The following is a 25,938-nucleotide window of genomic DNA, read 5'->3' as shown; positions in this document are numbered from 1 at the left end:
ATATATTCATTTACTAAAATTGTTCATAATGATTAAAATTCCATTTTGTTTATTTTCATTCTCCAATAATATTCTAAAAAACTAATAACAATATAATATTAATTTTAATATTGATTATATTAGGATTCATGTTAAACAAGAAACTGATATGGTGGAAGGTCCAAGTCAACATCATGTTTGCAATGTTTGTGGTGAATGGTTTGAAGAAGCTTTAGCATTGTTAGCACATGCTGAACTTCATGCTAGGTATTATTATAAAATAAAGAATTATTTAAAATTATTTTATAATTATAAAAATTAAATTTATAATAATTTAAAAAAAATTATTTAATAATAATATTTAAAATAATATTTAATAAATAATAAATAAAATATTTAAATATTTCAATAAATATTGATAAAAACATTTGATTTTTCAGATCACCCAGTCGACGATGCTTATTGTGCGGTGAAAGATGTCGTGATGATGCTGAAGTTGCTGAACATGTTCGGCAAAATCATGCTGAAGATGCTCCACCAAATACATGCACTCTTTGTGGAAAAACATGTAAAGATAAACGCAGTTTATTAAAGCATTCATGGGTTCATAATGTTGATAAAACTTTTGGATGTACAAAATGTGGTAAACGTTTTCATAGCAAAGCTAGATTACGAAGGTATTTATTATCATTTTCTTTTTGTATTTATTAATCAGTTTTTTATTTATTGTATAATTTTATTTAGACACATGGTATCGCATCGCAATAAAATGGTAGCTTGTGATGAATGTGGAGAAGAATTTCCTAATGGTAGAGCTCTTGTTAGTCATCGTCATTCACATAATAAAGATTTAGGTGGTCGTTCTTTTCCATGTCGAGAATGTGGTAAAACATTCGGAAGTCGTAGTTCACAACAAATTCATATTCGTATTCATACTGGAGAAAGACCATATGGTTGTAGATTTTGTTGGAAAGCATTTGCTGATGGTGGTACTTTAAGAAAACATGAACGTATTCATACAGGAGAAAAACCATATGGATGTGCAATTTGTCCACGTGCTTTTAATCAAAGAGTAAGATATTTTAATTAAAATATAATTCAATTGTTCCATTATATTTTAATGCATTTTTTATTATTATTATTATTATTATTATTTTAGGTTGTTCTTAGAGAACATGTCCGAGCTCATCATTCAGGTTCTGATCCAGGACGTGTAGGCAGTCTTACTCCATATTTATGTAAAGTATGTGGTGATACATATGCAACATCAGAAGAAATAGTTGCTCATATCGTACAACATTGTGATGATAATACTGCATTAAAACGTCAACCGCAAACAGGACCACGAAAATACAAAAGAAGACGTAAATTAAAACCCCATGAAACCAACACAATGTTGCGTATGACTGAGCAATATGATATGATAGAAGGAGCTTCTGATTCAGATGACAATACTAAAAGAAAACTTGGAAGAAAAAATAAACAACATCGATCGAATGTTGAAGAAGGTTATCAGAATGTTCTTAAGAGTTTTGAAAGTTCTTTACAAAATATAAATTCAATTGTTAGTAATTCAAAGTTAAATCCTGGAAAATCTAAACTTTCTAAGAAGAAGCTTAGAAAAGAAGAAAAAAAGAATGAAGCTGAAGCTTCGTGTCAACCTGGTAGACCAAAAATGATTCATACCCAAAAAACAAGAGTGCCTGTTGAAATTGGTAGTGATGGAGTAAAAAAAGGACAGAAAACAAAAACAATGGTAACAAGGACTCCTAAAATGATGCCACAAGAACATAAACTAGGTATTTTTCCTGGTGGGGAAAGAAATAGACCAAGAACAAAAAATGTTAGTTATCATATTGAAGGGAAACTTCAACCAACACCTGCAACATTCCCAAAACCAAAGGAAGAACCTCCAACATCTTTAACACCAGCACATCGTCAATCACCATTAACTAATATAAAAATAGAACCTAATTTACAAAAAACGCCGAATAACAATCACAGAAATAATAATGGTAATATTCTTGCTATTAATAATGAAAAAATGGAATCAACACCTAGAAAAAGATCAGGTGTTTTGAAAAAAATTAAAAAACAAAAAGATGAAATTAAACAAGAACCAATGGATATTGATCATGAGGAAATACAAAATAATAATAATACAGAAAATACGGATTCGGCAAGATTAATGGATCATACAGTAGATGGAAGTAACTTAGAAGTTGCATTTGAAGCAAGTGTTACAACCGAAGAAGAAAATATACTTCCCGATGTAGGTGAAGTAAATAATACTGAAGATGTGGGAACTGGGAATGTAAAACTTAGTGTAAAAGTTGAATCAACATCTCAACGAATGTTGGCTGTTCATACCGTTATAGCACCTGTAGATGATATTCCAGAAACTATAGTACCAGATGCTGTAGAATATACATGCGAAATGTGTTCCGCAGTATTTTCCAGTCGAGCAGAATTATTGGTCCATGTTCCAATACATATTTGATTTAATTTGTTTAATGAAATTAAAGGAGGTATGCAAATTTGTTCTATTTTAAAAATATTTGTTTAATTAAGCAATATTTTAACATGGTCAATGAAAGTTTATCTGTTTATTTGAATTGACATTATGTTATTATGCCAAATTGTCCTCTACTCGTTGCTCTATGAAGTGTACCAGATTTTTGTGTTTAACATATATTTTAAAAGTTGATGCTGTCTTTAGTTTATTATATCATTCTAAGGTATATAGAAATTTTCAAACATATTCGTTTTCGTTTATCATTATTATTATATCCTTTTTATACTATTCGTGTTTCTCTTAAACTAAAATACTATTTGGCTCAAAATTCATATTGAATCATGATACAATGAATAATGTTACAAATATTTTATATGTTTACAATTTATGAAGTTAGTTACTCTGGTCAAAGAATTGAAATCTTAGACCATTCTTTTGCCATCCACAATTTTATACTAAAATTTAACAAAAAATGAAATAATGGCACGTTGTGTACATAAAATACTAAGATATTCTAAATATTAATGCGAGTGTGTTCTATAATATTACTCGTTTATATAAATTAAATTTACTCTGTACGTTTGCTTTTAGCTTCTAAGTAATTAGATATATGATAGCCAATGCATTGAAGTACTATGATAAATAATTTGTATTATTAACTCAGATTGTTTTTCCTATATTTTTTACTTATAACAATATTTACAAAAATCAACATAATACATTTGAAAAATAGATATTAATTGATCGATTTATAATTGAAAAAAAAATTAAACTTTTAAATTTGCCTTAAATCAAATAATTGTAAAGTAATAATAATACACATTGCACAGGTTGAATAGGAAGATTTAAAATTAATTTTCGTATTTTGGAGCATTTTGTGATACAAGGAACACGAATGCATTGTTATTGTTACAATAGTATTCATAATATAATAAAATATGTTTATTATTATAGTATACTTCGTTTGCACTAACATATCTCAATAGTTTTTATAAAATTTGGTATTATATTTGATTGTATGAAATATGTGTAGAATTTTATGAGAAATGAAGAATTAAAACTTAAATTATGAATTTCAAAATTATTTTATTTTAAGTATTAGTAAATTATGCACAATCAGATCTGATTTTAATTTTAAAAAATGATCTTCAAAGCATATCTTTGTTTATTTGTATTACATGTTGAAAATACATGTTTCATTGGATGTAATATATCCATCATTGTATATTACTTATAACTGATGAGTGCTATTGTAGTATTACATCAAAGAATATTATGAAGTAAAGAGCAGAATTATATTTTATTTTAGATAATATAAATTCACGTATTACATAGGCTCATAAAAGTTTAATGTTACAGAGTAAAAATTTGAGTATTAGATATACTGTATATACTTTCATACAAATGTTTTAGATATATTGACAAGTAGTTTTTTTATCTTTGCATCTTTATTTCATAACAATAAATAATTACAAATATTAAACATCATTTCTAATTACTAGTAAAAGATTTCATAATTTTATTTATTTTCAAAAAAAGATATTTGAATTAATTTTTAACTTATTATATTTATTTCTTATCTCTTCATTTAAATATCGTAAATATAATTTTTATTAATAAGAACATTATAAATTCCATTATAAAAAATTGAATTAAATTAGATTTAAAATTATTTTATATAAAATGTTGATGTTTACTAAATTTCATGTTAAAAATATTCAAATTTTTTTTATTACTTTGCTGATATTCTATATCTTACAAATTAATATTTAATATTATGTTAAATTATAATAAAAGATATTAATGTTTCAAATTGTTTAAAATTTTCAAAATCATTTAATTGCATATTATAATTAATTTTAAAATTATAATATAGTTATACTTTTTTGTATAATGTAATGCATATAATTTTATTATATTTAACATAAAATATTGTACCTTTATAGTATTTTTCTTATCTTCGAGGAGACGTGTGTATATATATTCCAAAGTTAAATTAGTAGTATTTCAATGGCATTATATATGAGGCAATCAATCAAAAACAGTATGTGCTCTATTTTTATAAGTAAGAAATATTTTGAATATGTATAATGAAGAATATAATGAAAATTCTGATACTATTTGTAACATTTTGCAAAAAATGTGTGTATACATGTGTATGTATATATATATATATATATATATATATATATATATATATATATATATATATTGTTATTATTTAATATTCTTATGTTTCTCTAGGAATGGCACACAATGCCCATTATTCATTTGTTTCTATATTTTTATAGATAGACAAATTTACCTTAATTACACTAAAAAATTTCATAAAATAAATTAAAAAATATTGGTAATCTAATTTAAAAATAAGAAGAATATTTTTGGAGAAAAAAAATATATTCGAATAATACAAATTAAGTTTAATAATTCTTAGGACAGCATCATATTTTGTATGTTGTATACATACATAATGATTTATTTCTTTAGTAATATACATATATAATGTATTAATGCTACAATGCTAAAGAAATATTTAAAATTATACTGATTTAAAATTATTTAAATTAACAGAATACAAGTCAGACTTTGTATAGTCTCAAAATTAATATAAGATATTTAGAAACAGAAAAATTTATATATGACCAATGTAAAGTTATAACTTTTGGATAAGGAATATATAAATATATATTTACATAAGAAATATCAGAAACTGAAAAATTGGTATATTATGTATAAATGGTTTTTATTTCAACTTACACACATTTACATTCCTATTCAATAGTAGCTTTAATATTATTTAAGCGTATTTTAAAAAATATGAAAATTTATTTAATTAACGCGTGCATAGAGCAGCTAGTGCAGGTGGCAATAATTCCAAAAATGCAAATTGGACGAAATTTAGGAACAAAATGTTTAAAAAGAAGTACAGACAAGAACACATACACAAATTTTTCGTTTTTTCAACTACAAGAAGATTGATTGCATGTAAGTATCCGTGGCTTCTTTCTAATGATAATTAATCTAAAATAATTAGTGTAGCATATAATACTATGTTGCATGATAACGTTTTAAACAGTTACTAAAGAATTCTTATATGTATTACTTCAGTTATAAACTAAGTAAGCTCTAAGAATATGTATAGATTTATAAGCTCTAAATTAGCATTTTCTCGATAGAATTGTTTGTATCTAGCAGGGATAAAGTAGCTAAGAAAGAAAAGTGTACATACTATTATCTTGGATATGGTATGGTGATTTATTGTTAATCGTAGATATATATTTTTTTTTTTAATAAACCGCGTTAACAATTATAAAGGTACAGTTAATTACGTCCGCACAAAGTCACGGATAATTCGAAGTACATATAATAACGATGTGTGTACAATTGTAAATATGTATTCATTTGTATACTTTAAAAATTGTGTCATTTCTATCTCATGATAAATTTTAGAAAAGAATATAGATTATAATTATAAATATATAATCAGTTTGTTGAGTTAACTATTAAATACTTGATACTTTTATTTTTAGTTTGAATGAAAATTTATGTAAGGTATATAAATTCATGCGGTTAAAAAATTATGTAAATGAATGGTAGTTTTCATATAATTCAATATTATATTGTATAAAGTCTTGAAACTTTATATTATGAAAATCATAATAGTAGTATAATAACATTTTCACCATTCATAAAAATATGTATATTATCTATGTTTATGCAGGTAAATAATTTAAGATACTGTATCTTTGATTAGGGAATAAAATCACAAACATTATAAATTTCTTTCTCAAATCCCATACATATAACAGAGATTATGATTAAAAATGCTCCAATCATACTAGTTGATGTAGGTTGATCTCCAAAAAAATATATTTGTACAATATAAGCCAAAATAATATCTAAAGATCTAGTCACTGATACTTTTCCAGCACCTTCTATTTTTAATGCATTAGTCACTAAAATTTGACCTGATAATCCAGTTAGTGCTATTAACAATATTTTACTCCAAGTAATCCAATCATGTGGAAATTTTGATTTTTGTTCTTGATTATCTGATACAAGAAAGAAAAAAAAAACTGCTGTAACAAGTGACCACCAAGATAAATTGAAGATAATTGCTGAGTAATGAATTTCTGAACATTTTCTCATAATAACTATATTAAGAGCTGTAAAAAGAGTTGCTAAAATAGCACACACATATCCCATCACATTGTATGATTCAGCTCTATGTATCTAAAGAAAAAAATATTTTATGTCAAATTGTTGATTTATAGAAATTTTATAAAATATTATTCTTTTACCTGAAATAAAAAAGGTGGTTTAGATACAAAAATAACTCCCGCAAAAAGTGCACACATAACTATTACGCGCAATATTCCACAAGGTTCTTTTAATAAAATGAAAGATAATGCAATTACAATTACTGGAGAACTAAATATAATTGTTGTAGCATCTCCTATCGGTAATTTGCGAAAACTATAATATAACAATGATAGTGTTGCACCACCTATTATTCCCTAAGAAAAAAGATAAAATACTTTATCAGATTATTTTTTTTTATTAATATATGAAATATAAATCTTATTAACTTGTTCATAATTAACATACTTGTAAATGTAAAAGCATTCTTTGTCCTTTGGGTCCAAAAAGATTTTTAGAAACTTTAAATGCTACAACAGCCATAACTATCATTTGTAAAACAGATCTGATAGTCAGCAATACCATAGGATGTACATTTTGTACTGCTTTGACTAAGGCAGAACTAATTGTAAAAAATGTACCTGATAAAAATGCCAAAAATATTCCAAACCATTTAGTACCCTCTTGATATGTTTCAGCATTATTAGCAAATTGTTCTGTGTAATGGTATGCTGGATGTATACTATTATAAGAAGCAGTGGATTCAATGCTGAACTTCATTATTGGGCTACTTTAAAGCTATGATCCGTGATACTGAATGAGACATTTGCTGTATACTACCGTCTATCACTAGTACATCTGCTGTTTGATAGAATTAATATACAGCTTTGCATGTTAAACAGTTTATGAGAGATTAATACTGGTAGGAAGATTTGGAAAATGTAACGATTGGATTGAGATCCTGGAATGTTAAACAGTGAAAACTGCTAATTATAAGATCAAATTTGTTAAAATAACGTTATTCGTTTTAATTTTATTCGAAAGAAACTTTTTAATTAATGTATTTTATCTTTTTAATTAATAATAATATAACTGGAATAAGTTTATAATTTCATATAAGTAATCGGGATTTTTAGATCTTTTGTTAAATGAATTGTATATTAAGTATATTATGATATTTATGCAATTAATAGATTCCTTTATTTACTTCAGTTTTTCCTTATAATTATTTTTGAATTAAAGTAGTATTATAATTTTGTTATTAAAATTAATATAATTTATCTTATTTACAATTAATTACAAAAGAAATATGTTTATAATATATATATTTATTACAATATAATATAATTATTTATGCATAATTTTTGTTTGAATATTACAAATATTGAATATTATAAGAATGTATATATAACAATGTAACAAAAATTAGTCCTTTCCAAATTCTATACCAGTTAGTGGTTTATCTATACGATAAAGTGTAGTACCTAAATTGAAATATCCCAAGTATTCTATAGTTTCTGGAGTTGTATCAATATGATAATGACCACCTTCTCCATGATGAGAAAAACTGTGAAAATGTTGAACACGAAGATCTAAATCCTAAAATTATAAACAATGAAATAATGTTATGGAATAATACATGTAACAGTGTATAATAGGATAGACTAAAGACAATTTCAAATTATTTTTTATCAATACAGTTTAAACGTTTTCCTACAATTAAAAATATCTAATTTCATATGATTTTACTTACACTTTCAGAACTAACAAATGTACCAACAGCTATTAAAGGTGTTGACATGTTATAAAAGTGTAACCAATTATTAAGTTGTGCTTCAGTATGTAATGGAGTTACTGAGAAATCTGGCATAACATGCTGTTTGACTTTTCCATTTTTTATTAAAAATGTTCCTCCTAATCCTATAGTTGAAAAAATTTTATATAAATATTTAATTGTATTTTCTGTTAGATATAATTATTAATCAAAAAAAATTCTGCTTACCAACAAGATTATTGTGATAATGTTGAGCAATTGCTTTTTGCATACATGCAATAAAGTCATCATTTCCAATACGTTTTTTAACATGAACTTTTAAAACTTTACCAGGTTTTCCTTCAGTGACAAATAAATTGGCTAACAAAGCAAATCTCGTTTCATTGTTAGGTAAATTTTGAAGTTCACAGTTTCCATTTGCTTTATTGACAGATGAAATATGAGTTCCATTTTGTACATTAGATAATGAAACAATCATATTCATTATAAGCTATAAAAATTTTATCTTATATTTTAATTATTAATTGAGATAACATATATAAATTTTGATTATTACCTCACAATTAGAATTTATGTATGGCCATGGACCAGCCCCTGCCCCAATAACAAAAGAATCTTCTTTATAATGTAAATGATTTAAGAGTTGTTGAATATCATATAATTTATTTTTTTGTACAATAGGAAGAAGAAATGATGGACCACCAATTTCTAACAATGTTGAATTACCATTTAATCCTAAATATTAAAATTCATATATTAATTTAAAATAATACAAAAAAATACTTTATATATAAAATAATATAATTTATTTTACCTGGAGCAGAAAGTGCGAATGGTTCTTGTGTTAAATCAGGACAATCAACAATTTCTACTTCAACATTTGCAAAATTTCTAATTAATCCTTCCTTTAACACTATTGCAAGAAGAAAAGAAAAAGAATATATAAATATAATATTCTTAAAATTTCAAATTATATATTTTATTTAAAATTTACCATCTTTTATTTCATCAAGGGAAGGGACATGTAGATTCCTTTTTACTATGGTAAGTTCACTGATATTCAAAGTAGTCATATTTAATATATAATTTATATAAAATTAACTGAAAATTTGTTTTTATATTATATATTAATAAAGATTTAAAATAATTCACAATTATGCAAATATAGTTTAAATAATTTATAGTTCAAATATAGTTTATATAAGAACTGTATTATTGAGAAATGGTAAAAGAATTAACAAAAACTTGAATGTATTTTATCATCACAAGATTTGCTTTATCTAATCATGTGTTTGAACATGACCTTATTTCATAAGAGTTAATATCAAAACAGTTACGTTATTTTTAATTACAATAATTTTTATATAATCTGTATTTTACATATTAATAGTTATATTTAACATATAATTATATAATTCAAAATATTTTACTGTGCATTTTTTGATATACAAGCATTTTTATTAAATTTTTAAATTTCCTTAAATTAAAGTTTATATAAATATATATATATATATAAATTCAAATATTAATGAACCAAATAATTTAATATAAATATACGTATATTATAAAATATAGCAATGAAATAAAAATAATCGATTTATGAATTACTTTCTAGGATTCTTAAACAATTTTATTATTGTATAAATTGTATAAATTTTAAAAATCAAAAAAACTAATATATTAATATATAATGTTTTATTAAGTAAAAATAAAAACAAATTAAGACTACATTAAAAATTTAATTTAAATAATTCACAACGTAATAAAAATAATAAATGATTAAAATCAAAAAAATAAATTTTTAATTTTAAAAATTTATAAAGTAATTATATTTCTATGGAAAATTTTAATTATAATAATAAAGTGCGAATAAGATAAATACATTTTGTAAAAAAAAAATTTCAAGTACAAAATATACATTTACGATAATAAAATTTTCAATTGACGTCAAAGATACTTACAAGTTAGAAATTACTTATAGTTCTCTTCAGAGATGGCAACACGATACACTTATATTCAAGTAATCAAATATCCGCGCGCGTCAGACAGAATCTAAATAACTTTATAATTATTAATATTTTCAATGAAATTTGTTATTAATAATTATATTATCTTGCAAATAAATTTTTTTCTTTGTGCATTTTTTTTATAAACAAAGAAAAAATTATGCATTTTAGATACTTTTTAATTGTATTTCTTTGCATGTTGTTTTATATGTTATATATGTATTAAATAAGTAAATATTTAATAATAATAATGAAATTCAAATTTTGAAAAATAGTATATCTTTTATTTTCTTATAATTATATATTATTCTTAACAAAATAAATTTGCAGGATAATTTACAATGTAATTTGTTTCAGTCTCATGTCAAAATGATGCGATATGAAAAATTGAAAAGAGGGTTGGCATATGTCGATGTTCGGTAGGGTTGTGGATGCGCATTGGACAGCGAGAAATCTATCGCGAGTACTAGTCAACGTTCCTGGATCGTATCGTCAGTATGCGGTCGCGCATTCCATGCGAAAACACCTGTTTGTTGTTTTGATTTCTCTATTGTTTTTTCGGTCCTAAATCGCGTTGAATATCACATATTTATATATTTGTTTAACGTCTAAAATAAAAAAAGAAATTTTTAATATATAATTGTTAAATATTTTAAAAAAGAAAATAGAAACATTAATTTAGAGAATATTTATATTTAATATTCTTGGATCAAAATAAGAAGAAAAAAAGGGAAAAAAGAAAAGTACAAGAAAAATATTTTGGTTAAAAGATTTTAAAATATAATTAAATATTAAGAAAAATGATTAAAATAAATATAATTAAGTAAATGATTAATAGAATAATTTTGAAATTATTGATTGAGATCGAAGAAAAGGAAGCACCGTTAAATGCATATTGGCATATCTGTGTGATAAACGAGGAGTAAGGACAAAGATATTGTGGAGGAAGAAAACGAAACGTAAACAGAGAGAAAGAGTGAAGGAGAAGAAGAGTTTTAACCGCGAGGGAGGAACGTCCTCGTGATTTCAACCACGTGTATCTCGTGGTCCTCGTTTAAACACGCGTAAGAGCAATTTTCTCTATTGACGTACGGTTGTTCGTGGTTGCTCGTATTGACGGACACTTTTGTCTCTTTGCAACGAATTTATTCGCGGATAGAAACCAGCATGCAATTCTTTTTTTAATTTTTTTTTCAACATGCATCTTTTTTTCAACATTAATATAATCGTTATTTCGTCATTTTTTCCTTTTCTTTCTTTGTAGCATGCAATTAATTTAAATGTAATTGTTGATTTCCAACTAGATTTTAGAAATTTATATACTATAGATCAAAATATCCCTTGTTAATGTCTATTTTTCTTTACTTTTATCTATCTCGTAAAATTTCTTTCACGAAATTCTTTCGTGGTTATAATATTTTGATAAATTAGTTGCAATAAAAAATGCAAATCATTTTTATCTATGTGATTCTAGCCGATTTCTTGTTCCATTCTCTATAGTAAAAAATAAAAAGCTGCAATAATTTTTTATTCTAAGATTGCAATTAACTCGAAAATGTAACTTAATTACATTTGACTCGGATTGAAAATAATTCTGAATTCTTTCAAGACTGGTACAAATTTAAATCGATTATATCAAATTATTTGCTCTTTTTAATATTACATTATAAAGCACAGATAAAAATTTAATATTTAATATTTTTTTTTTGTCGCAAGTCTAACGACTTTTCTTTAAAATATTATCATTAAAAAAAAAGGAAGAAAGAGAAATTGAAAGAAAGAAAAGAAGAAGAAAAAGAAGAAGAAAGGAGAACGAAAATTTTTCCATTAATAACATTCAACGGAAATGAATAATGACAATGATCGATCGATCAATTGTACATGATAGAGGCGAAGGAGAATCATTTGTATCCGAAATGAAAAAGACGATGATCCGATAATGTTTAGTCGTAGTCACAAGACAAGGATGTGCAATGTATGTATATACGTAAGATTGCAGCTCGTAGATTATTTGTAGTCGTTGCTATTGAGATGGTTTGATAGTAGCCCCTTCCCCGCGTATATCTTTATATCGAGACTGAATGGACAGAGAGAGCAGCCTCCTCTATGAGATAATACGCCTGGTTGTACCTAAGTTATTCAGGCCTGAAGTCGGATCCATCGAATCGCGAGAGATCGCGCGAGGTGAGGGTGGACACCGTAGCCCCTGCAGTCATGCTCACCATACAAAACGAGTGAGTATATCGGTTTGCATGCGATTGGGCAAAGCCACACGATACTCTTCTTCATCGATGCATCTGTGGATATTTGCCATTCCCGTGCTTTTTCATTTCCTCTAGCTTTCCAGAAATCACCGCCATGCTGATGCCTTTCCGCTTCGAGCTTTTGATCATGAGTTTCAGGAGTCGTCCTTCATTCCGGATCATTAATCTTACACATTCCAGGTTTAAACAAATATTTCATGGTCTAAATCAGACAAGTTAGCCCTCCTCGACGATATCTCATATATCGATTTATTTTTCTAAAATTTTTGGCGTCTCTGCTCGTTTCGTTCATTAAACGCTAAACGTTAAAATTAATATTTTCATTCGTTTAAAATAAATTCGAACTCTATCTATATATATATATATTATATTTAGTGATACGCGCTTTATGGAAATCCCGCTTTTATAATTTCGGGTTCTTTTCCCCCGACATCTTCTCACCAAAGAATAAAGCAGCGTCGCTTGGCTTAATACATTCATCCACTCTTTAAACTTTCTTTCAGCGATGGAAGAATCACAGTCTTTCACCTTCTTTGTTAATGGTTTCATGGTGATTATGCGGCTTATAGCAATAGGATTTTTTAAACGACTTTATATAAAATTAAACAAGTAATACATAGCATCGAACGAATTTTGAATCTTCTTACAGATTCCCAGAATTTTGATCTATTCGTAATACATACTCACTTTTTACCGATCAATTTCGCGCGAATAGCGAATCTTTTATCCATTCGTAAGAAGTGTTTTAAGATTATTAAGAGATACGTAAGAGAACGTACGTTCGAAAAGTTTTTTTGCTTATAGCGAAATCTGCGACACGATGCACGCAATTACGAAGGTGCGGTTCCGGGTAGATGCCGTGACGTGGTTCCTCGGATCGACGTGGAATCCCTTTGCATCGTGTGTAGCAACACGGCAATAAACCACTACAGTAACGATGCATAATCTAATGGCGGGTCGCCTCCTGCGACAAGTATGGGACAGCTTGCCTTCGTACCTCCCTGCGGTTCATTAATTGCAGCTTGCTCTCTCGACTAGCGTGCTGTTATTCCGATCGTCCAAGCGGGACAACAACAACCAGGGGTTGAAAGAGAAAAAGCCTCGTCACACACAATGTGACTACAATAATGCCTGTATTCTTAAAGGGAACCCTAGAAACCTACGAGTTTCCTTTGTTTTTTATCTTTTTTTTTCCAGTTTCTTTCTCGACGAGGATATTAATCGACCATTAACCGACAATTCATGCACGTAAATCGAGTTTGCCGCACACCACCAATTTCAACATCGTTACACCATAAATGGGAATCTTTGCCTCGGAATTCGTTCGAATTCCTTCAAATTCGTTCGAATTCGTGAAAGATTCCAACGACTTTACAGGTACCTATGTGCGAAATATACTGTAAAAGCGATCTCAGAATAAGAGTAAGATTGCTTTCCGACATTCCTCCTTCGTCTTACACGATCGTTTCTTTTCTTAATTATTTACAATTGAATTTTTTCTTTTTTTTCTTCGAATTAAAATTCCTGCCATTTCTGGCATCGAACTTTTTTAATTTTTCATTAAACATAAACATCGTGTCATGGCCGTTTGACTTTCCTCGAATCCCTCGCGAGTCGTAGCTGCCTACGTCTCGGCAAATGTATCGCGTGATACATTCGGATTATAATAGACAATGCCCAATATACTCGTTTGTTGGAATATGCAATTTTATCAAGTATATATTATCTAAGATAACTCGATAACGGCCTGTAATTAATTGGCACCGATGTATCTTCTATTAAGGAAGTGATTTTCATAAGAGAGAAACAAATCGGTTTAACACGAATCCGTCCTTATAAATTGTGTTCCCGCAAATTAGACGAAACAACGCAATAACAACGCAATCATACATATCGAGGAAACTTTTCACTTTGATTAATTAAGGCAGATTTCGTTAATGAACGAAAGTTTAGAGAAATAAAAGGATCTCAAACTTGCTCGGTTGTTGTTGAGATTATTACTTCGTGTTCAGAGAACAAGAGGCAATGCGCGTCACCAATGATCATTTTGTTTGGCTGCGGTTTACGGAAGGCAGCTGTAAGCAACGTCTCCTCTGTTCCTAGCTGCGCGTTCTATTAAAGTTAAATAGCAAACGTTATTTTCCGGATTAATTTAATTTTAAGACGTCTAAGATGGTGAAAAGGTAAATTGCAAAGATGAAAAAGAAACGGAATCCTGTTTAATATCAATCCTGTTCTCGTGCCTTTTTTATCGCGTTTCGTTATTCGATTAATCGCTCGCGTTTCGAGAGAGGATATAATAAAAAGATGATCGCAATTGCGAGGATTTCACTGAAGGGAATGAAAAAGAAAGAAAGAAAGAAAGAAAGAAAAAGTAAACGTGCTTACTAATTTGCGTTTGAAATTACACTTGAAAATCAACCACTATTCAACGATTGACTGTTGTTTGTTCAATCCCTTCCTTAGACGTTTAATTTTCTTTCATTACGTGTAGAAGAAAAACACGTGTATCAAAGGAATTTCTCGTGCACATCGATGTCAAAGGCTTTCCTTTCTTCCCGAGGCCTTGCTCGTTCATTACTCGTTTGCTCGATTATTTAATTTCCCTGGTGAATGGAAGGGAGACAAAGGAAACCCGTGGCATCGGAAAATCATGAATACGTGTGTATCGTGTCGTGTTCAATGGATGGGAAATATCGCGTAGATTAAAGTATCGTTACATATCTTGTTACGTATTAAATTTGTGGTTTTATATTTCAACGTAACCCTGAAAAATAATATTACACGCGTATATACCGATATATATACAATTATTTCATATTCTACTCTACCACACGGGTTAAAGTTTCAATCGGTTGATCAAAAAAAAAAAGGAAAAATCACTTTCGCATGCTGCGCAGTTAAAAGTAAATACTCTTCCTTTAATGCAGTTAAATGCAAAATAGCTCACATAGTTTAATTAAAAGGGCTTGCCTCGCTTGTCATCTCTACACCCTCGCACCCTTCCCTTTCTACTCATGTACAAAACATTTCAATGTGTATACGCATGCTTTGTATCTGTAACCAGTTTTACCATGCTGTGTGTTTACTACATCGGTATATTCTATATCGATAAAATATTCGAATTTACTCGTATTATAAAACTCATCGTGATATACTTTGTAACGAGACTCATCAATGTGATCGTAAACATCGTGATCGTAGCTAAGCGTTGGTTGTATGTCGTCACAACGTCGTCGAAGTGAGGGGGACTCGCTTTTGGTTAAAAATTCAGGGAAATGGTCACGTTATTTCAGCATGTCACCGCGTAACGGCTCGTGCGTGGCGGAAGTAAGCTCGGTGAGGAGTCTCTCGTCGGACGATGTCTCGGCGACGAAGACCAACCGAAAGAAATCCTGCTGGGCACGTGCTACGGATCCGGCTCATCGCCGTGGACGTCGAATTCAGTTGTTGCAGATGTTGGTATTGCCATTCATACCGATCCTAGCGTTGATCGTCCAGACAGCTAATACCCTTCACGATATCTTGATCTATCGGCAGGAGGTCTCCGACATTGAAACGCAGGTAATCCAAAAATTAAATGTTCCTTCGATCGAATAATTTATTCACAATTTTTTATGATTTCTTGTTCTTCTCGTTTCTCGCTGTTTTCACTTCCGTTCCAGTTCTCTCCCTCCCTCCCTCCCTCTCTCTCTCTCTAATTCAAATAAAATTTCTAAAAAAAGATTTCGAAAAATAAAGTTTGCTGGTTTGCAATTTTCATCACGAAATAAACGTATAATTTAGCGATAATCGATCGATGAACTATGGGAAAGGAACGAAGGAGCGAGTAAACATGTTACCACACCTACGCATTCGTTTTTTCAATCGTAGTGCTACGATCCTACTGTCCATTTCTTCGATTGTTTCAGCGTGTAGATTATGACAACGAGTTGATTTGCAAACACTCTATCGATGATTTATAATGATTTTATGGTTTATTTATTTATGATAGGGTAATTTTTCCGAAAAATTAATTTCCTCCCATTTTCTTCTTAAACTTGACACGTTAAATCGTATCACTGTGTGCACGATCGAGAGTGATTGTTAGTTTGGTGTTATTTATCAAGATTTTAATTAAAAAAACCAAACAAATAAGGTGTCAAATATACAACGATGTAATTTAGTAAATTTTTATTATTTTTTTTCCGACAATTTATTCGTCGTTACTCTTTATAACGAAAAAAAAAATATATATATATATATATATATACATATATATACACTTTGCTATTGCGAAGTATACGATGATTACTAAATCGGTATATTTTATGGTTGACCTCGATTTCTTCATTTTCCAGTTCAATGCCTTCTTTAATGTATAGTCGCTTCTCTTAATATCGGGCGTGCTAAATTTTAATGAAACTTTAATTCGACTTTAACGCGCTCATACGAATTTAACAATAACAAATTAGACCATTGATTATAAATTCTTGCACTCGAATTCATAATAAATCTATATATATATTAGAACGTCGATAAATTTGACAGCATCGATTTACCGATTAAATACGATTAAAAAACGATATTTTCTATTGTGATGTAAATAACTAGCAATAACCCATTCTATCACAACACAATGCATTGGTCATCAACGAAGATACATCGATATTGTTTCATGTTGCGTCCAAGTTCTTCACAATGGTTCTTCATACGGTATCATATTGTTACCAGTAAAGCGATCGATCCTCGAAAATAGAATGGAATTCTCTCTGTTGGAAAGAGAAACGCAGCAACACAGTTTTCAACACAGGATTCTTTTTATTTCTACTCTCCAACTTTAAATTCATTACTCGCGACGTACGACGTGCCAAATCGTTTTCAAACGTTTCCAATCTCCGCCTTCGTTCGAATCTAAGATTTTGTCTCGAACAATTCGAGAGCGAGTCAATCATCTGCGTATATACATAATTGAAGGGAAATGGACGGACAACGGAGGAACAACGTGCTTTAATCCCACTCTTGGCTTACTTGTCCAAGAAAATTTCCATACCAGAATGAAATAGTGTCGCTCGCGTTTGTGGATGGTTATTATTGTAGCGTAGTACGTTCAGAAGGGTTGATAAGGAGGAGGTGGAGGATAGATCCGATCGAAATTGATCGAAACGAGGGTGTAGCCTCGAGTGCACTGTTCGATCTCGAGTTACTTGTTTGACGAGCACGGTGGCACGGCACGAGGAAAGGCGGAAAAGAATGGACGTATTCTCCTCTCCTTGCTTGTCCTCGTCCCTATCTTCATCGTTCCTCGGTGTTTGCCGTCGCGTCCTTCTGCTAAGCGTGTCGAGAGTTTTATACCCGTTCACGTTGCTGTTCTGCCACGCCCTCCATAATTAAAATCTATAGGAAAACCAAAGAAGAAACTTAATTTGCCTTTTAAAAGTACGCCGTTTCCTTCCACATTGTTGGTCAAAATTAAATTGTTCGCCAATACCATGGAATAATTATATCGATTATTCCATGCGATTAAACATTAAATTTCTTATAGGTAAAAAAGTACGATTTCTTTCTTCCCTCCTTTCTTTCTTTCTTTCTTTTTTAATCTTTATAAACTTTCGTTTTCAATGAACGTGATAAAATAGAATCGAATGACGAAGATTTGTATTCATATCGATCAACACGGTCGCAAAATGTTTACTATCACGATTAATTCTGGGACAACGTGTTATATTAGACGAATCGTGCAAAGCTGACATTATTTTATTCGATGTTTCCCATTTTCATTTTCAATGAACAAGCATTCAATGTATATTAATATTTGAAAATTATTAAAAGATTCTAAAAAATGATAAAGAGATTAATTTAATTTTGCCAAACATTCATCGATCATCCGTTCCATCATTACGCATTAATCGCGAAATTTCGATAAATTTCGTTCGTTGCATATAAAACGATTTGCTCGTGTCGTGAAATGGAAAAAAAAAAAGAGAGACGATATTTCACCACTACGTTTTTACAACGTTTCATCACGACGGCCGACACATAATTGTTAGAACGCTGTATGAGAATGAAACGTAATGGAACCATCACAAGTATAACAGAAGGCCATTTAGGTACTTAGAAGTTGGAGTGACCGCACGATGTGTAACTAGGAGATATTCGCCCATCCTATCGTATCCACTTTGTCCTTCCGTCCCTTACCGATCAATTCTATCTCCTTTTAGAAGTTTCATGAACTCGGAAATAATTGGTTGTATTAACTGGCGGATCCGTGTATTTCGCGATACCCTGTTCTATTAACAATAATAATTTTCAATAGAATGCTCTTAACGTTTACCCACGCTCTTTTTATTTTCATTCCTTCGTTCCTTTCTCTTCGAAACTACTTTGGAATACAACGTTCGTAATCATCGATTTCTTGATACAGGTAACAATCGCCACCGATTTGGGAAAGGTCGTGACGCGGATGCAGCTCGAAAGATCCGAGGTTGCATTCTTTATTTACACCAATGGCAACACTCTAAGGTATTAGCGCGTAATGTAATGTTTTCAAAGCGTTCGTTATATGAAAGGTCAGAGTCGCACGATCTAACCTGTGCTGCGACCCATTGTTCGTTCGTACGAAATGCATTGGACGTGTCCCGTGTACGATACGGTGTTAACGGTTTCGTTTTCCAAGTAATTTTAAAATCGCTTGATCTCCCGACTATACGTGACTCGGTAAGAAAAGTCGTTCGTTTAAACAGGAAGAACCCTTTAACGTGCAGGTCAATGAAAACAGATGGGCAAACACAGTTCTGTGTTCTTTAATCAGAGGCATCGCTGAAAATGCTCGTTCCTTAGCGTTTCGAGAAAACAATTGCGTCACGGAATTGCGTTCGAAATAAAGATTCATGGCTAAGGGAAACCAATGTAACCGTTACAGAGATGGAGGAAAGATTTAATCCGTTAAAACTCGAATTAAAATCATCGATTTGTAATTACACATCCGATGATACTCATGGAAATTCAAGGTTCGAGTTAACGATTAAAGTGGCATGGTCAGTGAAACGTAACGTATTGACCTGACCCTTCCGCTTCGATTCTTCCATAGTATCGGGAGGGGAAACTGTGCAAAATATCAACGAATTTTTTTCTCCGGTTACAAAAATAATTCCAGAATCCTTCTGGAGAACGTCTCGGCTTTGTGAATGCGCGAACGTGAACTAAAACGAATAAATAAGCCAACCTTCTCCGCCAATTTATCGACGTAACGCTAATACGCCATGGTCTCTTGCATTTGTTCAAGGTCAAACTTGACGCAGAGGTTCGCCATAACTGATCAAGCTCTTCATAACATGACTACGTGGCCCCTGGTCTCGGTGCCGAGGGATGAGAGCAAGACGCAAGCCTATGACGTGGTCAGCAAAGAGGCTTTTCAAGCACGCCTCGAGGATTTCAGGTAACGAATCGATTAACAAATACTCGCCGGCTCTCTTCTTTACTCCAAACAGAGTCCACGTGTATCGCACGTTGAATGACGTCAAAAGTCCCTTATATATGCATCACGGCTTTCCCTTCATCATTGTAACTTTCTTTCTTTCTTTCTTTTTTTATTTTTTCATATAATTGATCATGTAATAACGCAACACGATTTTCTTCATTTCTTTGGCTCTGTACACCTTTTTTCGATACGACGATTACTCGAATCGAACGAATTTTTTAGAAATTTAAAATGAAAACTCTGGAATTAATTAATTGCCACGTGTCAAAGTGAAGGCGGAAAGAAGGAAATTATGTTAAATAGGGTGTAAGCGATAAAATGTATCGAATGAGAATATGCTCGTCCACTTGGCTAATTCTAATATCACCTTTTGTCGAGGATTGCATGGAAAGTTACGGCAGAATTCCTATTCCTTCAAGCCTTCGTTCCGACACTTGTTGAATTTCCATTCAACCTCGAAGTGGACAATTCTTTTCTTCCGCGTATCTCTCTCCTCGTCGCTCGATAATATAGAAACTTTTTCTTCACCCCTCCCCCCTCCCCTCCCCCGATAAATTTCAGCTCAACGTTCATTTCCATATATATTATAATTTATATATATGTATATATATAATAACTGATATTTATCGGTAAAAATAGCGTTGGCCGAATTTTAATAATATCGTTCGAAGGAAATAATGTTTTAAAAATGATCGAATATATGAAATCAAAAAAAAAAAAAAGAAAAAAGAAAAAGAAAAATCGATAAAACGATCGACAAATTTTCATTAATTAATGTTAATTAATTCCGCTTACGCATAGAAGAAGATTAGAATATTAAAATTATTTTAATACACGTGCGGATGCAACGTGTATAATGGTCCAATGGCAGTAGTCGATCATCTAATTAGAAAGGGAGAGCCAAAAGGCGCGGCAAAGAAGATACATATGGTATGGTAAAATGGTGTATGCTTTTATAATAGCACCATCGTCGTCGTATTTGTCTTGGCATATCGATCGATTATAAAAATACGTGGCAAGGATCCGGTTTTTCCAAGACCGAGTTCGAGACGGATTATCGTTACATCTCGTCGAAATAAATGTAAACTTGACTTATTGGAAATTCAATTTTTCACTTTCTTTCAGAATCGTCGCGTTTATGTCAAATTTATGTCGAAATTATCGAAAAGGGAAGATTAGTCGAATTTACTCTCAAATTACACTATAGCGCGAAGCTAGATTGAAAACGTTGGACATTGGTTGGATATTAATATGTCTATGATTAGAAATATATGCAAAAATTACGTACTCCATATTCTGAAAATTGATGAGAGAACTTCAATTTTATATGTCATCCTTTACATATAATATCCGATAAATCGATAAAGGCCAAGAGTCCAAGTGTCATTATATATTATAATTTCGATAATTTCGATTCTTACGATTGTTAACAATGATTTGCAATGGAAGAGCATTCTGTGGGATCTTGAAATTTGAAAATAAAAAGTTTCTACACGACGTCTTTCAACGTCGAAATATCAATAAAAGATAAACGAAAGGATTAATTTTAGAATATTAGTACTGACATTTTATTAATCTGTCTGGCAAACGATACTAATTAAAGGACGTTATGCTTCCCGCATAAATTATCTAGGGTGACATGTTAATGCAATGGAAATTTCTCATCTACGTGACCGCACGTGTATATTATCTACGCGTTATTTCCATTTGAACACTTATTTTCGTTAAGTAAAACGGGTCGTTCCTTTCGATCCCCGTGTACCTTCATTCTTCTTTTTTCTTCTGCAAATTTGTTAAATATATTGTTTAAAAAAAAAAAGGCACAATTAAGAAGCAAGATATATAATCGAAAGATGTATAAAATTTTTACTCGCAATGTCAGCAACGTCAAAATCGTTGATTCCGTGTTTTCTCGTACAAGAAATTCTCCATTGATCGATCCCAGGGTTCGTAAGTTTTTGCCTTTGACTATTGTACGAACATATGTCGGATAATAGAACGCATTTCTGTCAGCGGGAACACCCGTAACAAGGAGCTAACAATCCCCTTCTTTACCATCAAAGATATTACCCACAAATGGTTGACAAAGATAACGGGGAGGAAAGATGCGTGTTAACTCGATTTCATCGAAAAAGAAAAAGCCGATTCCCGGAGTTTTATTAATTTTCGGTCGATCGATCGATCACTCGCCAATTAAATTAATTAACGTAGCTATTTAGGTGATTATTTTCAACGTTTTAACAACTGCTTCTATCGCTACAACTGGTTTCATTTTGCCGCCAATTAACGTTCTAATGATATTCGTTTCACACAGCCTTTATGCAACCTGCCTGTCTATCGAACTACATCGAATGCTTTTTTAAAGATTACAATTATCTTGATAACTCGTGCCACGTTTCTGTAAACATGAAAAGTGTTAACTTCAAATATGTATGTATGTCTACATGTCATTGCGACTTGAAACCAAAAAAAAAAAAAAGGGAAAAAGCACTTAAGAAGGTGTGATTGAATCCTCTAGCGAATTGTATCTGCCTTATTAAAATATCAAATGGGAATAACGCACAAGTACGAAGCAGTAATAAATTCCCTCTCAAAGAAATCGTACGTCATTTTGCCTCTGTCGCGCCTCGGCCTTCTCTGTCGAACTACCTTTATGAGCAATGGATGAGGTTGTCACACATGAGCGCGTGACCGCCCATTTGGAGCAGTAGACAATATTTTTAGACCCCGCCTCCCTCTTTCCACCCCTCCTCTGCTTTCTCTTTGTCGTTCTATGACTATCGTGTCTCTAACTAAAAACTGCCTCGATACAACGAATACTATCTGATCACTCGAATCAATCTTCGCGTATAAGTACACACGCGACAAGATTCTCTGCTCAGAGAATCCTTGTATTTTTATTCGTAGCGTAACAAATTCTTCTATTTTATAAAAAGAAAAAAAGGGTCCAGCAATGAAGGAATTCGGGAAATCGATAGAAAATCCTTTGTTATGCCCTCACAATTATTATTATTATTATTATTATTATTATTAATGTTATTATTATTATTATTATTAAGTTTCACCCTTTAAAGCATATATACTTTATAATGGAATATGGATATATACCATCATTCAATTTTTGACACATGAGCAACGAGATTTAACGGAGATCTTTGCAGGTACAAAGTTTGTTCGTTTCTTAGGCAGAAGATAAGTTCGGAAGAGAGCAGCATTACCGAAGTGATGACATGGTACACGAGCGTAAACGCGGCTATGTTAGACCATCTAACTAATCAGATCAAAGAAACGGATAATAGCGGAGTTTGGAGGCAAGTTTTTTTTTGATAAAAAAAAAAAATAAATAAATATTTCTTTTTAAAATATTATTATTATTATTATCTTATTCGGAAACGGAAAAGAAGAGAAGAGAAGTTAATCCACCAGTAGATCCACTTCAGTGGATTCGTTTTGAGTAAGTCAATTTTTCAGAAAAAGAAAGTTTGTGCAAAAGTGGGATGAAGAGTTGCGAAGCAAGTCGAGTTGCCCATAGCTTCTCTAAAATAAAAATCAATTTCAAAGTTCGAGACAACTTTTCTTCTCCTTTTTTTCTTCCTCTTCTCGCGGATATATATTCACAAGTTATCACAGAACTTGTTACACGTTAAAAATACGCGCAAACATCGGAAGTGTCGTATCGTTTTCAGGTATTTGATAGCTTTTAAAAATTTACTGAGAAGTATCGAGAGTTTGGGTATTGCTTCCGTGTACGGAATCAATTACTTCGGACGTGGAATCCTTCTGGGGGACAATTACGTCAGCTATGTTCGCCACGAGGCTCTTGGACGTGATCTCCTCAATGGATCTCTCACATACGTGCCTTCTCTCAAGCATTTTTACGCCGAACTCACCCGCACCATGCCGGACTATGGGAGAATTAAATCCAGGTAGGCACAGCGATTATTATTATTTAAGAAGGAAAAAAATTATCGTTATCTGTTGGGGAGAAAAACGTGTAAAATGCATGAAACAAGGGAGATAGGTTTGTTTGGAAAACGTGCATTACAGACGAGATGAAATCCTCCAGAACCGGAAGAGGGAACCGAATATCGAAGATGCGATCGCTTATTTCGATTCAATGGCAACTTACGTGGACGAACTGCGAAAACTTCAGAAAGAATTACGCCACATGATTAGGTAAATATTCGCAATGGAATAATCGCGCGATTACAATTTCTCCATGGTTGAAATTTTCGAGAAATATATATTTTTAACAGAGATTACGTGAACTCGACTTTGCAAGACGCAAGTAATAAAGAAGCTGCTGGGATAGCTATAGTTGTGCTAGTATTGGTCGTCTCTCCCATCATTATAATATTAGTGCGTAACGCGGTTGCGACGATTCAAGTAAGTAAATGTTAATTATTCGTTGTAGTTTTTATGCAATTTCTCAAAAATTACAAAATTTTATTTTTATTTAATTTCTAAAATCGCCATACAGCGATTTCGAAATCGATTGAATTTATATTTTAAATTGCTCGTTTATTCGATGATAAGTAACAATAAAGAGTTTTTTCCCCTTGAAAATTTTAGATGTATGCAGCTAATCTGGCGCAGAAAGCCCGGGAACTGAAACAGGAAAAAGGAAAAAGCGACACGTTGCTTTTTCAAATGTTACCACCCAGCGTTGCTCAACAATTGAAACAAACCCAACAGGTAATGAACGAATGTTGAATGAGGTTTGAAAATGTTGTTACATCGTTGATTTATAATCATTCACATTGTTCCATAGGTTCCAGCAGAATATTACGAAGCGGTGACCGTATATTTTAGCGACATTGTTGGATTTACGGAAATTGCTGCAGAGAATACCCCGTTAGAAGTAAAATTCTTATATCTGTAACATAATTCCTGACTTTATTTTTACTTTAAGTTATCGCGTCATTTTAGGTTGTCACCTTCCTGAATTCGATCTACAAATTGTTCGATGCTCGCATCGAATGTTACGATGTGTACAAAGTTGAAACGATTGGCGATTCGTACATGGTTGCATCCGGGTTGCCCGTTAGAAACGGTAAAATTTCATCCCGTTCGATTCTGGTTACATAAATTATTAATGTATTTTAATCTAAAGCAATGATTTCGAAGGAGACAAACACGTATCTGAAATAGCAACGATGGCCCTTGATCTCTTAGCAGCTTCGTCGGTGTTTCAAGTGCCAAAGCGACCCGGGGAACGCCTTCAAATACGAAGCGGTGCCCATACAGGACCCGTTGTTGCTGGAATTGTAGGGAGCAAAATGCCTCGTTATTGTCTTTTTGGGGATACCGTAAACACGGCTAGTCGTATGGAATCAACCGGAGAAGGTATAATTTTCAATTTTTCTTATTCATATATACGTTTTTCCACAATTTTAATTTTTACTCACTTTATATATATATATATATATATACTTTATATATATATATATATATATATATATATATGTATGTATACACGAAGCCCTGAGAATACATATCAGTCTAGAAATGAAAAAGGCTTTGGACGCTGTGGGAGGTTTCAAAATTGTACGCCGTGGTTTGGTCGATGTTAAGGTAAATAATTCAAGTTATATGTGTGTGTGTGTGTGTGTATATGATAAGAAAATTTTTTTTTCAGGGAAAAGGACTGATGGATACATACTGGCTGGAATGTAAGGACGGTGGTATCGCGCGTGCGGCGGAATTAGATTTGCCCTCGTTCTTCGAGGATGTGCGACCAGTTTTCATACGCCGTTTACGAGAGGAAGGCACCCTTTGATGCGAACCGTATTCCCGACGGG

The 25,938-nt window shown here is 31.2% G+C and overlaps 4 protein-coding genes across 10 annotated transcripts in view; 2 read left to right on the top strand and 2 right to left on the bottom strand.

The window, feature by feature from the left end:
• LOC100864562 (uncharacterized) overlaps window positions 1-11,049 on the top strand; it is a 13,515-nt gene extending 2,466 nt beyond the window's left edge. Inside the window, exons 4-9 of one of the 5 annotated variants that reach the window (XR_015291223.1) lie at window positions 124-246; window positions 420-656; window positions 724-1,051; window positions 1,139-2,507; window positions 5,343-5,479; window positions 7,333-8,438. Coding sequence is in view for 3 of the 5 variants with exons in the window: in XM_086905078.1 (XP_086761204.1) it covers window positions 124-246; window positions 420-656; window positions 724-1,051; window positions 1,139-2,479 (2,029 nt within the window). In the remaining 2 variants the exon portion in view is untranslated. Of the gene's footprint in view, window positions 1-123; window positions 247-419; window positions 657-723; window positions 1,052-1,138; window positions 2,508-5,342; window positions 6,274-7,332; window positions 8,705-10,771 lie in introns of those variants that run through there. The other 4 variants (XR_015291224.1, XM_086905078.1, XM_086905079.1 and 1 more) reach the window with 4 other exon arrangements.
• LOC105736286 (solute carrier family 35 member G1) lies at window positions 5,726-7,497 on the bottom strand. Its single transcript, XM_031918251.2, has 3 exons — window positions 7,103-7,497; window positions 6,796-7,011; window positions 5,726-6,727 (listed from the first exon to the last, which is right to left on the bottom strand). The coding sequence occupies exons 1-3, from the start codon at window positions 7,412-7,414 to the stop codon at window positions 6,245-6,247; spliced, it is 1,011 nt and encodes a 336-aa protein (XP_031774111.2). The 5' UTR covers window positions 7,415-7,497; the 3' UTR covers window positions 5,726-6,244.
• LOC100869076 (beta-keto L-gulonate decarboxylase) lies at window positions 7,943-10,376 on the bottom strand. Of its 3 annotated transcripts, none has more exons than XM_003696357.4 (7): window positions 10,291-10,376; window positions 9,403-9,509; window positions 9,223-9,321; window positions 8,965-9,143; window positions 8,637-8,898; window positions 8,388-8,554; window positions 7,943-8,233 (listed from the first exon to the last, which is right to left on the bottom strand). In XM_003696357.4, the coding sequence occupies exons 2-7, from the start codon at window positions 9,479-9,481 to the stop codon at window positions 8,060-8,062; spliced, it is 960 nt and encodes a 319-aa protein (XP_003696405.2). In that variant the 5' UTR covers window positions 9,482-9,509; window positions 10,291-10,376; the 3' UTR covers window positions 7,943-8,059. The 3 variants fall into 3 exon arrangements, with proteins under 3 accessions (XP_003696405.2, XP_086761210.1, XP_086761211.1); XM_086905084.1 differs by having other exon boundaries at window positions 10,327-10,374; XM_086905085.1 differs by having other exon boundaries at window positions 10,333-10,374.
• Window positions 10,964-25,931, top strand: LOC100863861 (uncharacterized). The gene is made up of 16 exons (XM_031918240.2): window positions 10,964-11,478; window positions 12,172-12,389; window positions 12,458-12,648; window positions 15,975-16,242; window positions 19,082-19,179; window positions 19,943-20,095; window positions 23,323-23,448; window positions 23,824-24,063; window positions 24,185-24,313; window positions 24,394-24,523; window positions 24,710-24,832; window positions 24,909-24,998; window positions 25,067-25,190; window positions 25,265-25,483; window positions 25,620-25,711; window positions 25,776-25,931. The coding sequence occupies exons 3-16, from the start codon at window positions 12,629-12,631 to the stop codon at window positions 25,914-25,916; spliced, it is 1,953 nt and encodes a 650-aa protein (XP_031774100.2). The 5' UTR covers window positions 10,964-11,478; window positions 12,172-12,389; window positions 12,458-12,628; the 3' UTR covers window positions 25,917-25,931.
• The last annotated feature ends 7 nt before the right edge of the window (window positions 25,932-25,938 follow it).

The sequence above is a fragment of the Apis florea genome, unplaced genomic scaffold (assembly GCF_048593485.1).
Source record: "Apis florea isolate Af1SG1 unplaced genomic scaffold, ASM4859348v1 contig_2350_pilon, whole genome shotgun sequence".
NCBI classification, from domain to species: domain Eukaryota; kingdom Metazoa; phylum Arthropoda; class Insecta; order Hymenoptera; family Apidae; genus Apis; species Apis florea.
Note: the sequence above shows the minus strand (reverse complement) of the source record. Positions and strands in the feature narration are given on the sequence as shown.